The sequence below is a fragment of the Lissotriton vulgaris genome, chromosome 7 (genome assembly GCF_964263255.1).
Source record: "Lissotriton vulgaris chromosome 7, aLisVul1.2, whole genome shotgun sequence".
Classification (NCBI taxonomy): domain Eukaryota; kingdom Metazoa; phylum Chordata; class Amphibia; order Caudata; family Salamandridae; genus Lissotriton; species Lissotriton vulgaris.
The window spans coordinates 861,419,462-861,434,833 of NC_141695.1; the positions used below are offsets into that span (position 1 = coordinate 861,419,462).

The 15,372-nt window shown below is 49.9% G+C and overlaps 1 protein-coding gene across 3 annotated transcripts in view; it reads right to left on the minus strand.

Annotated features, from left to right (window-relative positions):
- LARP1 (La ribonucleoprotein 1, translational regulator) overlaps positions 1-15,372 on the minus strand; it is a 773,488-nt gene that overhangs the window by 436,565 nt on the left and 321,551 nt on the right. For all 3 annotated transcript variants that reach the window (XM_086931251.1, XM_086931250.1, XM_086931252.1), the window contains exon 5: positions 4,867-5,043. In XM_086931251.1, the coding sequence (XP_086787377.1) occupies positions 4,867-5,043 (177 nt within the window). The remainder of the gene's footprint in view (positions 1-4,866; positions 5,044-15,372) is intronic.

The following is a 15,372-nucleotide window of genomic DNA, read 5'->3' on the forward strand; positions in this document are numbered from 1 at the left end:
CCAAAGGTGGGAGCTTCCTCAGGAAGCGTGCTGACGTCACAGGAAGTACACCAAAAGGTGGGACGTCGATGCCCACCTGGGCTACAAAAAAAAAAAAAGAAAGAAAAGACTAAGATTACGGACCGAACCACTAGACCTCAGAATAATGCACAGCATAGTGAATCCAGAAAGATCCACGCTGCAAAATTCAAGTCACAGGTAAAGTAGGTTCTCGTTACTTATGTAATCCAGTGCTGGACTCCTAGGTTCAGCGCTGCGACCTCTACCCAAGACAGGTAAAGCCATTATGGTTTGGTAGTCGGTATGATTTTTAAGGAATATTTGTAGTTTGCAAAAATCAACATATAGAAGAAATTTCACAGAAAATCAGTCAATGGTTTCCTATGGAAGAAAATGCAGGTTACTGGTAAGTACTGTTAGGATTACTTTTGCGGTTCAATACTGGCTAAAAGGTACAGTACTGGCTTCTCCCCTGATCACAGGTGAGTAATTTGGAATTCGTTATTCGGCTGATTTTGGATGAATATTTTAAAGTTTCAAAACTCCACACTCAGAAGAAATTTCAGGGAAACTCAGTCAAGGTAAACCTATGGAAGGAAAATTAGTTATCAGCTTTTAGGTAAGTACTCGACTGGTAGAGTTAAGGTTCTGGGCATAAACTAAGGGGTCCTTCAGGGTCGGAAAGGTTCAGTAGTTACACCCTCAGCGGCACAGGGGCAGCCAGGTGCTGAGAGAGTAGCCCCAATGCAATCCAATGGAGGGTAGGGGGCCTTTGGTTGGCGACTGCAAGCAGGCCACACGGCTGTGGGAGATGAGCTCCTGGTCACTTACTCAGGGCAAGTGGGGAAGTAGAGTAGGGTAGTAGTTGCACTTCCAGCGGTACTCTGGCGGCTGGGTGCAGGGTGTTTTTGAGCCGTCGGGCGTTCAATGTTATCCAATAGGAAAGTTAAAAAGTGAAAAAATGCTGCAGGCTCGTGGACGGAGATTCTTCAGGTACGACCACCACTTCGAGAGGTAAGTTGGGATCTTGGAGAAGAGGTAGGTACCCCAAAGGAGGGCACAGGGTGCCACAGGGCGCCAGGTGTAGGGGTGTCTTGGGGTCAGGAAATCTTACCCTCGGCTGGTCGCGGTTGGAGGGGTCACTGGTTCTGAGGCTGCAGGCGTCTGGTTTGTCGAGCAGGGTCTTTGGGCACTGGACTTCGGGTCCCAGTCGCTGGGGGGACGTCTTCGTGGTCTTGGGTCACTCAGGAACAGACCGGGCTTGGCGGGTGCAGAGTGGGCTGGATTCGCGGTTCCTGGCTGGCACGAGGGGTATTGCTGTTGGAGCAGAACCACTGCTCGTGGGAGTCCCAGTCTTTTGGAAGGTTCAAGGCAGGCAGGTCCTCCGGGGTGGTCGAGGTTACAGTCCGCAGGAGACGCCGGAGTTTCACAGAAGCAGGTTCAAGGATCAACAGGCCTGTAAGGTTCTGGGGCCAAGTCAGTGGGCGTCATCCTTTGTTAGCAGCTGTGCGGCAGGTCTTCGTGTTTCTTGGTCTTCTTGTTGCCGCAATAGGGATCTGAGGAAGGAAGGTTCAGGGTGCCCATAAATAAAAAATGTATGGACGTTACAGGTAGGGCAAAGGGAGGAACCAATGGGTCCCTGCCCTGGGGTGGGTACACCCCATAGCCTGCTCCTCTCCTGTGGGAGGGGGGCAGGAGCCGAGCTGTGATTGGGCAGGGCTTCCCATCTTCAAGATGGTCGGAGTCGTGCTTCACCTCGCCTCTCCCACCTGAGGGGTGGAGTTTGCACAGGCTGGCACACCCCCTTTCCTAACTTAGGGTTTCCTGACGTTCTTCCCGCCAGAGTGGGGGTCAGAACCGGTGGGGGGCAGTTACTGAGTACAGCAAGTGGCCTGGAGAAGCTCACAAAGGAGGTATGCCTTTGAAGCTTCCCCTGCCCATCCTGGGGGAGGAGGCCTGGCACCTCGTCCCAGGATGTGCATTGTTTCAGTCCCCCGAGAGCGGCAGATTCTCGATCCAGGGGTCCAGAAACATGTCTGGTGGTGGCAGCCACAGTCAGAACACTGGGTGTTGGTTAGGTTTCAGGGGGCATCTCCAAGATGCCCTCTGTCGTGCATTTTACATTAAATCCCACACTGGCATCAGTGTGGGTTTAATGTGCTGAGAAGTTTGATATCAAACTTCCCAGTCTTCAGTGAAGCCATCATGGTGCTGTGGAGTTCGTAATGACTACCTCCCAGCACCATATACTCAATGGGAGCACTGCACTTACAGTGCCCAGGACTGGCCCGGGGTACTGTAGGGGCACCTGGCTCTTGCACCTGTGCCCACACCACTGGCACCGGGCAGCCAGCTAGAGGGGTGACTGATGGATGCCAGGGCAGTGAGCTTGTGGGCATGGCACACAGGGATGGGTGCTATGTAGACTCTGTTTAGTTCTGTACTTAGACACTCAGCCTGCAAAGGCAGTGTGTGGGTATCAGGGTATAGGGCCCCTAAGGGTGGCACAATTAGTGCTGCTGCCTTAGGGGCCTTCTCTGGGCACCTTGCCCTGGGTACCTAGAGTACCATTTCCTAGGGGCTGACAAGTGGCCAGAGATGCCAATTGGGTTTTAGTTTCAACACAGTTGTAGAGAAGGGACACAGGCCCTGGGCACCTGGCTGGCAGGAGCGCATGGCACAGTCAAAGAACATCAGCAATTCAGCAAAAAGTGTGGGCATACCCATGCAAGAAAGATGGCACTTTCTCACAGTCCCTTGTGCCAGTGCTCCTTCCCTAAAACAAAATCCCAATTATTTCTTCCGCCCCCTGTAAGTCCCTAGCAAATGATACCCTGGGTGCCTACGGCCAGGAAGCTGAAGACGGTCCTATGGGGACCCTCCTTCACTGGGACCATGCCACTGCCCTTGAAGCCTGCATGCCCCTTTCAGGGAGAAAACAACAAAGTCGACATGGCACCCTGCCTGGGTGCCTTGTCAGCTAGCACTGCCTGACAGCATAAGTAAGCTACCCCTCTAGAAGGCCTCACAGCCCTAAGGCAGGATGCACTATAAGACAGGCGAGTTCATATCTGCCTGAGCAAATATGCCCCTACAATATTTGGCACAATTTCTTAATAGTGTGCTAGTGAAACTATAGCAAGTACATGGGCTGGGAACTCGAAAACTAGTTACACAGTCTCAGGGTGCGCCCGAATCCCTACCAAACTGGGTGTGATATCTGACCGGCAGTAGGCAACTAGCCACCAACAGACATGTTTCTGGACCCCCCAGGCAGAGAGCCCCTTCTCTTTGGAACCAGAAACAATGCACATCTTGGGCAGAGGCATCATGCCTCCTCCCACAGGATGGGCCAGTGCTCGAAGAGAGGAATGCGACCCCAGCCTCTGCTGCTAGCAGCAGATGGCAGCAACTGGTTTACATCCCCACTTTAGGCAGGAAAACTCGACGTGCTCAATCAAAAGCCACTAAGATGACTTGGGCCTGAACATGGCCGATCTTCAGAACTCTGGGCAGGAGTTGTAGTGGTAGAAAGGCATGCATGAGTTCTGTGCTCCATTCTAGTCAGAATGAGTCTTCAAGAGGGCTTTCTAAGGAACTCCAACACACAAAAGTTGTTAACACTACCTGTTCACGGTCGGGGCTGATTAGATTGAGCTAGGGTTCTCCTCATTGCTGGAAGACACCCTATACCCCGACCCAGGTGTACATGCCATTGATGACCCTTTAGGTGTGCCAGCTGCCTTTGTCTGCTCTGGTGTTCAAAGATTACAAAAGATGGTTCACAACCAGGGAAATGCCCTAACCTAGACTGTACCAGAGGTGTGGAGCCCCCTGTACAGGAAGTCATCCCAAACTTGTTGCAGTACCACATGGCAGTGGCATGGTCTTGGAGAACTTACGCAAGGTTCTTCTTGATAGCTGGCAGGAAGGACTTATATACCATGAAAATTGCTCGCAACTCCATTAAATTGATGTGAAGGCAGGTTTCCACCAAAGACCCAAGTCCTCCGATCAGAACTTCTTCCAAATTATCTATTTACCTTAAGTGTGACGAGTCAGTTTCCACCATCAACTCTGGGTGGGGTTCGTCACTGGTTCAATTTCGGACAAATCTTGAGTTGCACATTCTCAATCCATGTGCCCAGCTTCTCTGGGGGTGATTTTCAGTTTCAACCGATGCTGTCCATAGTCTTCAAGCAGTCACTTGGTCAGGAAAAAAAGTGAAAGATCTCGGAGGAATTCAGCGATAGGAAGGAGATATTTAATGAAATCAGGATGGGAACAGTGAGACAGAAAGGGTTGGAGACTATGGCTAACATTAGTAAAAACTGAACTCTTTGTGAAAATGACCAACAGAGAAGCTGCCCTCAATCTGAGCACATGCTACATGGGAAGGTCATAGAGGGAGAGTAAGAATAGTCCCTGTAGATTCGGTCTCAAGTTCCATCCACAAGGTGTGTAAAGGAACTACCAAAGGACTATAATCCAAAGCATGCGCAGAGTTCAAGCCAAAGATCCTGAAAATAATAAAGGTGGGCACCGTGAGAGATGATGCAGTCGTAATAGAAACAGACTTCACTCAAGAGCCTCAGCTTGTCTTAGTGACAAGGAGGAATAGCCAGGAAACTGTTAAAGCAAGGAGTGGTGTCAGACAACTAAGCCATCAATGGCAAAAGGCTGGAAAAGATGAAGGTGCTGCTGAGAAGACGAACTTGAGAAATGTCAACAGGTAAAGACTACAAGTGCACATACTACAAATGGAAGTCGAAGGACTTCGAAAGATGCAATAGAAAGTCCCCCTCCCCTCACAAAGACAATTTATTTTGCCACTTCGACCTCACACCAAAGTTCCTACAGCATTACCGTGCCATTCATTCCTCCTCTCCCGCATTTCTCGATGAGATTCTTCTCCTTTGGTTTCATTGCGGATAACAGGATGTCTATTCTGCTCATTCTGGCGATTGTTCCGTGCAGCAGTTTTCTCCCGAGAGGCCTCAGATTTTACATCAATCTGCAGGGGCACCCACTTATATTTGTTACCTGAAGGAAGAAACGCCTAGTGTTATAAATTATCATGAAGTGTCATTACTGACAGGAGGGTCTGCGGAGAATGGTAGAGGATATCAAGATGGGACAGAGTTTGAGGGACACTAAACAAGGGAGACATCAAGCATAGGGGATTCTTACCATCAGTAAACGCAACAAATAAAATTAGATTTCTTTAAAGATGGCCCTAAAATGTGCCAGTAGTAAATGGGAGCTAAGACTTCAATTCACTTCCATGTTCATGGCTCTATATTAACAAAAGAGGCATTTACAAAATGGCCTTCCTAGAGCACAGACTGACCATCTCTCAAAGGAATTTTCCTCTTCAAAGCTTTAACTCTTCTCTTCGAGCAACCAGCCTATAAGAAACACTTAAACTAAATTACTTTGAGTGCGCCATAATTTTAATCTCCTCACTTGAGCAAAGCGTTTAAGATGAATATGAAACCTGCAATGCCCAAGCCGGACAGTCCAAAATCAGTTACAAGTTCAAACAGTCCCTTTTGGAAGTCTGAGAAATAAAATCTGGATTCTCCATCATATTGCACGGAAGTTTTTCATGTACTTTAGTCTTAGTCAAGCTCAACGTTTACTTCTTAGTTCTGAAATATATAAACTGTTTTGGACATTTGTTTGAAACAGTTCTTTTGTAAACTTTCCTTATATGTTTCCTTTAAAGAATTTTTATTCAGTCTTGACAGTTGTTTATCCTTAATACTGCGTATACCTTGAAAGACATTTTTCTTTCAGTGACTGACTGACTTGGTTCTTGTATAGCGCTACTTTACCCGAGGGCGTCAAGGCGCTAGGGATGGTAACAAACAGTCTGATGTGTGAGGGAGAGAGATGATGGCTAATGGTAAGCTTTCCTGAATAGCCAGGTCTCCAAGGCCTTCCGGAAGAGGGGATGCGAAGGTTGATCCCTAAGTTTGACAGGGAGGGTGTTCCACAACCTTGGGACCAGGGCAAAACAGGCCCTCCCACCCCATCTAGCCTTCCAGATTCTAGGAACTGCGAGGAGGTTTTTATTTGCTGATCGAAGATCTCTACCCGGGACATAGAGGGACACAAGGGAGCCAAGATCTTTTGCCCTAAGCCCATGCAAGGCACGATGGGTAAGGAACAGCGCCTTAAAGTCAATCCTAGATTGTACAGGGAGCCAATGGAGATTTTTTCTAATGGCTGAGCCTGATGAGCGCCTGGGTGCATCAACTACAAAACTTGCGGCAGAGTTCTGTACAATTTGGAGCCGCTGAACCAGTTGCTTGGCAATTCCAAGGTAAAGGACATTGCAATAGTCCAGGCAGGAGGTTATGAGGGCTACCGTGACCTGTTTATGAGCTTCCATTGAAAGGTAGTGAACAATTTTTCTAAGGATCCGTAGGACCCCACAGCAGGTTGAGGCTGTCCTACTGACCTGTTTTTCAAAGGAAAGCGAGGAATCGAAAATAACACCCAGGTTCCGAGCTGAATGCGTTGGAGTTGGGCATGCCCCAAGCTCCGATGGCCACCAGTCCGAGGACCAGGTCTCCTGCTTTCCTCCGAAAATGATGACCTCTGTTTTCTCGCCATTCAGTTTGAGGTAGTTTCTTACCATCCACACCGCGACTGCCTTCCTACAGATCTTAAAATTCAGGGCAGAGATGTCAGCGTTGTGTGAGATGGAGACCATGATCTGGGTGTCGTGCATTTAACTGTCTTTTGAGGATATATTAATCCAAGTACTAAACTCCTTCCAATCGGAGCATCCAGAAAATAAAGACAAAAGGATCGCAAAGAAATGCGTTACTTACCTGTAACAGCAGTTATCCAGTATTGGTGTCTTTCATAGATTCACATGCCTGAATCATTCCCCGTCGCCGAGACGGGAGCCTCCGGTACATAAAAAAGTAATGTCCTATAGACATACATAGAGAAAATAGGCCTAAGGGGTTCCCCTTAGTAGCCTTTCTTCGTCCTTATGTAAAAAAGGACCCAACTCTCACCGTTAGCCAATCAGCTCCGACCTCCCTCTAGAACCTTCCTGGGAGGAGCCTCAGTCCCTCAGATTTTCGTACGCACCCAGCTAGGTTGGCGTAATATTGTTAGAGAGGGATGTGAGTCCTTCCAGGGGAGGCGGGAGGGTTGCATGTGAATCTATGAAAGACACCAATACTGGATAACTGCTGTTACAGGTAAGTAACGCATTTCTTATCCAGTATTTGGGTGTCTTTCATAGATTCACATGCCTGAATCAGAGTAGCCAGCAATTAGATATGCACATTAGTAAGCAAGTAGTTCTGCAGTCATGTCAGACAATATACAATCATCAACAACATGGTAAAAACAGCGGAAGCAGAAACATACAATCATAATGAATGTGCATACCTGGATGGCGGGAAGTAGGCAGGCTCACCTCACTGAAAGAGATGGCGGAGCACCGCCTGGCCCACTGCCGCATCCTTCTGAAGCTCTATATCCAGGCATTAGTGCTTGGAGAAAGTGTGCGGAGACTTCCAAGTCGCCGCCCGGCATTTGTCCAAGATTGGCACTCCAGCGAATAGCGCCGCTGACGTGGACATCGCCCTGGTGGAATGAGCAGTAACACGATCAATCAAAGGCCGTCCGGCCTGGTCGTGGCAGAAGGCAATCGCTGAGGAGATCCATCTGGAGATACTCTGTTTCGTAAGAGGCAGGCCCGTTCTTGGGCTGCTGTATGCCACGAACAGTTGTGTAGACTTTGAGATCCTTGGTTTTATCCAAGTAGAACTTTAGGCATCGTTTGAGATCCAAAGAATGCAGTGCCCTTTCCGCTGCCGTGGAAGGGTTCGCAAATAAGGACTTAAGGACAATCGGTTCATTGAGATGATGAGATGAAAGTCCGAAGGCACCTTTGGTATAAATTTAGGGTTCGGTCTGAGCACCACCCTGTCCTGTCTAAATTGCATATATGGTTCCTGAATGGACAATGCTTGTAGCTCGCCAACTCTCCTGGCCGATGTTAGAGCGAGCAAGAGCGCCGTTTTCCAAGAGAGGTGTTTGATAGATGCCCGATGAATGGGTTCAAACGGATGTCTCATGAGCTGGTTGAGTACCAGATTCAGTTGCCAGGTCGGAGGGACTTTCCGAGGCCTCGGAAAGGATCTGTAGAGCCCCTTCAGGAATTGTTTGACCAGCCTACTTGACCACAGAAAAGGTCCTGAGAAAGTTCTGGTGAACCTAGAGATAGCTGCCAGGTGAACTTTAATGGATGCATGTGCTAGCCCTGACTGTGCCAAGTGTAGGAGGTATGGCAATATCTGTGCAGGGGTGACATCAAGTGGCCGCAGGCCCTGGTCCGAACACCAAATGCAGAACCTTTTCCACTTGAGCGAGTAGGTTTTGTTCGTACTACCTGCCCTCGCTTTCGCCAGAACTTCCCTGCAGTCCTGCGGGATATCTAGGTCGCAGAACTCTCTGTGCTCAGGAGCCAGGCCGATAACTTGAGCGAGCGGAGGTTCGGGTGCTGTACCTGTCCGTTCGACATCGTCAAGAGGTTCGGGTGTTGCCTCAGGTGAATCGGAGGCCTGATGGAGAGGCGAAGCAGATCCGAGAACCAGTGTTGTCTCGACCAGAACGGAGCAATCAGGATCAGGGTGCAAGGCTCCGCTTTCATCTTCCGGAGGAGCCTTGGGATCATCGGAAACGGAGGAAAAGCGTACGCAAACACGCTGAACCAGCCGATGGAAAAAGCATTTCCCAGTGACCCCTGTTGGGGATGCCAGCTTGCGTAGCTTGGGCATTTGGCTTTCCCCTTGGTTGCGAAGAGGTCCAGTTTCGGGACACCCCACTGAGAGAAGACGTGAGCCAGAGTGTCGTCGTTCAGTTCCCACTCGTGGGAGAGGGATCTCTGCCTGCTGAGGGCGTCCGCGATGGTATTGTCCTTTCCGGGAACATAGTCTGCCTTGAGCGAGATTCCGTGCAACACCAGCCAGTGCCAGATTTTCTGCGATTCGCGAGATAGAGAGAGCAACCGCGTTCCCCCCTGCTTGTTCAGATAGTGCATCGTCGTGGTGTTGTCTGTCTTGACGAGCACCGGGGAATTCTGGATGCGTGGCAGGAAGGCTTGTAGAGCAAGATATACCGCCCTCAGCTCCAAAAGGTTTATATGGAGCAGTTTCTCCTGATCCTCCCATTTGCCGCTGATCCGAAGGTCCTGGAGAACAGCGCCCCAGCCTCCAGGGAGGCATCCGTCGTGATCACCAGAGGCGCCGGCGGAAGGAGAAACGGCAATCCAGTCGTAAGATTCTTTCGGCGTCGCCACCATTGAAGACCTTTGGAAATGCTCGGCGTTATCCTTACCGTGTCCTCGAACGAGCCAGTACTTTGAGTCCATTGTCTCGTGAGAGCTTCCTGCAAGGGGCGCATCCTGAGCCTGCAGTGAGGGATGAGGAGTATGCAGGAAGACATCATTCCGAGTAAGGAGGAGTAAGTCCGGACTTTGAGGCGTGTCTTTGCTGCCATAGCCGTGGCCAGGGACAGTATCTTGTCCGTCCTTTCCTTCGAGGGGAAGGCCCTTGCGCACTCCGTGTCCAAGGTAGCCCCGAGGAAGGTGATTTTTGTCGTAGGAGTAGTGCAGGATTTTTTGAGATTGAGGGTCAATCCCAGCTTCTGAAAAAGAGTGGTGCAGGCGTTGGAGGACTCGGCTGCGCCTTCGGGTGAGGGTGCCTTTACCAGCCAGTCGTCGAGGTAGGGGAAGTCTTGGTGACCCAGCTGACGTAGAAAAGCCGCCACCGGCGCAAGGCACTTCGTGAAAATCCACGGCGCGGATTTGAGGCCAAACGGTAGGACCTTGAACTGATAATGTCCGCCTGCTACCTCGAACCTCAGGAACTTTCTGTGACGCTTGAGGATGGGGATGTGGTAGTAGGCGTCCTGGAGGTCCAGGGAAGTCATGAAATCTCCCTTTTCCAGTGCGCCCAGGATTTCCTGGATTGTCACCATCCTGAATGATTGGCTCCGTAGGAAGGTGTTGAGCGCCCGGAGGTCCAAGATGGGTCTCCACTTGTTTTCCTTCTGTCGCACAAGGAAGAAGTGGGAATAAAATCCCGTCCCCTTCAAGGATGCTGGAACCCTTTCGATCGCTCCTTTGTGTAGCATGACGGACAGTTCCTGGAGAAGGAGGCGTAGGTGCTTGTGCGCCCGCCTCTGGGGAGGCGTATTGGGAGGGATGTTGGTGAATTCGAGAGAATGTCCGAATCGTATCATTTGCAGGACCCACCGGTCCGTGGTAATTTGGTGCCAATTGGTGAGGAAATGGGTCAGTTTTCCTCCAATTTGAAAGGATGGAGACGGTTGTAGGACTGGCTGGAGTAATCGGTCACTGGCGGCCGCCAGCGCCCTTCTTGGTATTTTTGCCTCTGAAGGTAGATCTGCCATAGGAAGATTGTCTACCTTGTTGCTGCCTGTGCTGGAACTGATTTCTGTTATTGTACGAGTAAGAGGACCTGTTCTGGTAGGAACCCCTATAGGAGGACTGACCTCTGGAGCGGCCGCCTCGAAAGGACTGGTTTCGCGACTGTAGGGTGCCCAGTGCCCTGGCGGTATCGGTATCCTTTATGGCCTGCAGTGCCTCATCGTTTTTCTCACCAAAAAGATGCTGGCCGTCGAAGGGCATGTCCAGCACCTTCGATTGAACTTCCTGGCGGAAAGATGTAGCTTTTAGCCAGCCTTGACGGCGGAGAACCGCCGCTCCAGCGAGCTGACGGAACCCAGTCATGGCTGCGTCGATAGCACAGTCTATTATCTCCGCAGCGGAATTCTGACCTTCCACAAGGAGAGCCTTGACTTCGCTCTGTACCGCGTCGGGCAGTTCTTGTACGTAAGGGGCAATGTCCTCCCAGAGTTGGCGATTGTAGCGCCCCAGCAGGGCGATGGAGTTGGCCACCTTGATTGTCATGGCTGACGTAGTCGTGAACCTCTTTCCTATTGTGTCCAGTTTCCTGCCTTCCTTGTCAGGAGGCGCGGACAGCGGGGAGGACGGGTTGCGGGAGTGTTTCTGGGCCGCCTGAGTCACTACCGAATCCGGTTTAGGGTGGCCGTTGAGGCAAGCCGCCGCCGTAAGTGGGGCTTTATATTTCTTGTCCAGGCGTGGCACCACCGCTGGCACAGAAGCGGGTGTTAGCATCAATTTCTTGCCCTGGTCCCACAGAAACTCAATAATCGGAATAGATTTAGTCTAGTTTTGGCTGTGTTCCTTGAAGTCATGCAAAAAACATTCAGTTTCAGTCGATTCCACGACCATATGGAATCTCTTAGCCGCCCTGTCCACCAGTTTGTGGAAGCCGCCAATGTCCGCTGGCACCGAGTCCGCTTGGCGTGGTTGCGGTGAAGCTGGAGACGACGAAGCTGAGGAGGACGCTACATATTCATCCTCGTCATGCTGGTCCGAGTGGACGTCTTGGACCTCTCCTTCCTCTAATTCTTCCTCCTCATCTTCTGAGGATTCCTCCGCCTGAGGTTGGACCTTGTCCCGGGGTCTCACCACCTGAGGCCTGACCTGTTCGCGGTTGCTGTGAGCGGTAGGGTGATTTGGGACGGACGCCGGGGCCCGTGTGACAGGTGTCTGAATCCCACTGTCCGCTTCTGGGAATCGTTGTTTGTAATCTTGAACTAGGTACCGCAGGTCATTGACAAGGGTCGCCGGCAGGCATATCATTGGGGTGACCTCCGTGCGGACACTAGTGTGTGCGGCGTGTTCTTGAGAAGTGAACTCCTCATGCTCCTCATCAGTACTTTGGCATTTGACGTTAAGGTCCGAGATAGAGGTAGCGGGACCTGGCTGTTCCTCCTCTTCAGACTCCTCACTTTGGAAGATTTCCTGAGGTGGCTGCCTTTCCACTTTGCTCGGAGACGTCGATTCCGGGGTAATCTGCACCCTGGTAGTTTTGCCAGACGTGGACTGCAATCCTGCTGCCGTCGAGGGAGCCGTTGACGGTGTTAACGAGAAGGCCGACACCTCGACTAGTTTGGATTTCTTCCATGGCTCCGTCAGTGCCATCTCCGTCGACGGTTCGCCCGTGGACTGAGTTTCCGTCGACGATGATGACCTGATCGAGGACGGGGTAGTCGACGGCACCTTTGTCGTGGTCGACGATTCCGACGTCGATGATGTCGTCGTCGATGCACCCATCGACGGCGAGCCCATAATGGGTGCCTTCGTCGACACCGCCGTTGTAACCTGCGTCTTCGGCGTCGAGCCTTTCGTCGACGGCTTCGTGTTCGAGCCTCCCGTCGACGTCTTCTTTGTCGACGGTGGGTTCTTCGTTAGTGACTTTGACGACGATGGGCTCGTCATCGCTGACGTTGTCGGCGGGGACTCCGTTGTCGAGAGGGTCTTCGTCTTCGACGATTTCAGCAGTGTGATAGAGGAAACAGGTCTACCTGAGGACGAGGATGTAGTCGTGGTTGCCGCCGCTGAGGGCGACGACGCTGACGTCGACACGGTGGTCGTGACCGAGGTAGTCCTCTGGGCATGTCTAGTGGTAGACGGAACAGGCTTTTTGAAAGTTTGATCGTCTCGAACAGACACTGAAGATGTCGTGGATCTTGCCTCTGAAGACTTCTTATGTGCCTTCTTAGGAGGAGTGTCTGTATGGCCAGGGGAATGTACCTTGGGCCTCTTTTTAGAGACTTCCAAGGACTTCGAAACACTGCCTTCTGAAGATTCCAGAGTGTCTCTGTCCTTAAGCCTGTCGAGCCATACGAGAAGGCGAGCCTCTCTGTCCTTCACAGTCTTTTTAGGGAAGGCTCTACACACCCTGCATTTGTCAGAGACGTGATCCGGGTACAGGCAATACAAGCACAGATCGTGCTTATCATCCGCATGGATCCGTTTCTTTCCACATGAAGAGCAGGCCCTGAAAAGGGCTTTCTTCTGCGATTCCGACATGGAAGAGGCTTTTTTCTGCGATTCCGACATGGAATCAGGCAGTGGAGGGTGTATTGAAGATTTGAGATCGAAGAAGCACTTTTTAAAGAAAGTTCGATGATTTCGAAGAAAACCTGAGGAGAGCTCAGGCTGGAGACTCCCTAGCACGACGTGCGGTAGAAAATCTGAGGCTCCTCCCAGGAAGGTTCTAGAGGGAGGTCGGAGCTGATTGGCTAACGGTGAGAGTTGGGTCCTTTTTTACATAAGGACGAAGAAAGGCTACTAAGGGGAACCCCTTAGGCCTATTTTCTCTATGTATGTCTATAGGACATTACTTTTTTATGTACCGGAGGCTCCCGTCTCGGCGACGGGGAATGATTCAGGCATGTGAATCTATGAAAGACACCCAAATACTGGATAATACTGAATAACACTCATTAACAGGGGAACTAGCACCAATATAAAGACGAAATTTTAACTAACTTCCGATCCTCCAATGTTTCTTAAAGTGATAAAGTACCTTCAAGTCAAAGCCTAACAAATACTTGTTAATTAATCTGATCCTTGCCCTTTTCAGTTAGTTTTAAATCAACATTTTATCATTACACCTGCATATAATAGATTTTATAAAACACACTGTAGTATTTTGAGTTGTATATTTATGTTCCTGCATTTCACTGCATCTAGCTGCTCAGCCAGCGGGAGTGTTCCATGTAAGAATGTTGGTGTGATTGACATGTATGGAATGCTTGGGTGTTTGGTTTGAGTGTTGGCAGTTATAGACGGGCTGAGCAGCTAGGAGCTGCTCCTGGTGGGGCTGCTTGTTCCAGAGTTATACTTCCTGTTATCCTGCTTATGGCTGAATAAACCTACTTCTATATTCATCTACATCTGCCTCGGCTACATCATTACATGTATTTATGGACTAACATACTACATTATTTTTGGCGACGATCTGGAGACTTTCCTGCGCAAAACATGCCAATCAACAAGAGTTGGGAGTGTCCTGTAATGAAAGTGGAACAAGCATCTTAAAGCAAAAGAAGAAGGAACCTCTACAAGCACGAAAAGTAGCCCCACCAGTGCCGAACACCAGGCAGCCCTAGTCTAGTCGTGCTGCCAAGTCTTCAAGAAACAAGGTTTCTGCGTCGAAAATCATCACGGAAGCTGCCTATGTCACGCAGAAGAAACATCTATTTTATGTTTAAAGCAACAATCTACATTTACTGTATTTGGAAGCAAGCAGTGTCAGCACAGAACTTGTCTTCGTAACCAAGGTAATTGGTGACTTGTCTGCGTAATGAAACTAGTGCGTTGTCAATGACTCTTAACTCAAGATGTTGGATGTGTTACCATCTTCATGTGCGTGTTATCATCCGTACTAGCGCTGACTGTGGCAGCAATTTGAACTATGTGCCAGCACTACTGCCTCTTCAAGTAATAAGCAATATCTTGTGTTACAATAATTGACTGCCTTCTTCAGTGGCCGTACTTTCTGTTGCTCAGCGGCAGAAGAGCGTACTTAATTTTGCAGAGGGACGCTTTAAATATCGAGAAACGTGAATGTACCTGTTTTAGTCAGGAGGCTAACTGCTTTCTTGGAGCCAGTATTTCCGTTGGTGAGGAGCTCCTTTCCTCTCCTCTGCCTGCTTGATATGGTGACGCAATCGAATCTTGCAGGAGGGTTCAGTGAAGGGGATGAGTCATGTTTCTTGGAACTGACACGTCAGCACGGCGGCATGTTTCCTCAGTGGTACCGCACCGTGAGCCACCCGGAGCTACGTAATGAGCGTGCTGCCATCTTAACCATGGCAACTTAGTCAGTTCTTCAAAACGCGGCGCAAAGGTTGTGGTCAGTCGTTCTTTACGGCACTGAGAGGAAGAGGCTGTGCACACCGATTTTGCACGAGCGGGCATACCATGTGTGGTGTTCTTGGGAATCGCAGATCATTTCTGCTGTGTTGTGAGGAGACAAGCTCTTCATTTTGGGGGTAAATGCAGCGAGCTACAGTGCCTGCAGCTCCGGATTCTCCGCTCAACGCATGTGCACATCGGGCATGACATCGGCAGAGTTAATCTGTTACCCATATGTTCATCACATGTACATCGGCTGCGTTAATTTGTTTTCTAAGACTTTGGCACTGTTCTTTGCTTCCAGTTCCTTTGGTGAGTTCTCTGCCAGATCATTCGTTTTTCTGTCTACATCTGACATGCTGCAGAGTTCTTGGGAATGTACCTTGGCGAAGTTTCTTCAGGATGGTCATTAAAATATTTTCTAGGGCCTGTTTTTCATCCCGGTGACAGGCACACCTTTGACTGTGGTTATTCAACTAGCATGTTTTTTTTGTAACTTACACATTAACCAACAAGCATGTTTTTAACTTACAGCATGTTCATTTTAGAAAAGTATAGGAAATGTGTCACTTATTTTGTTG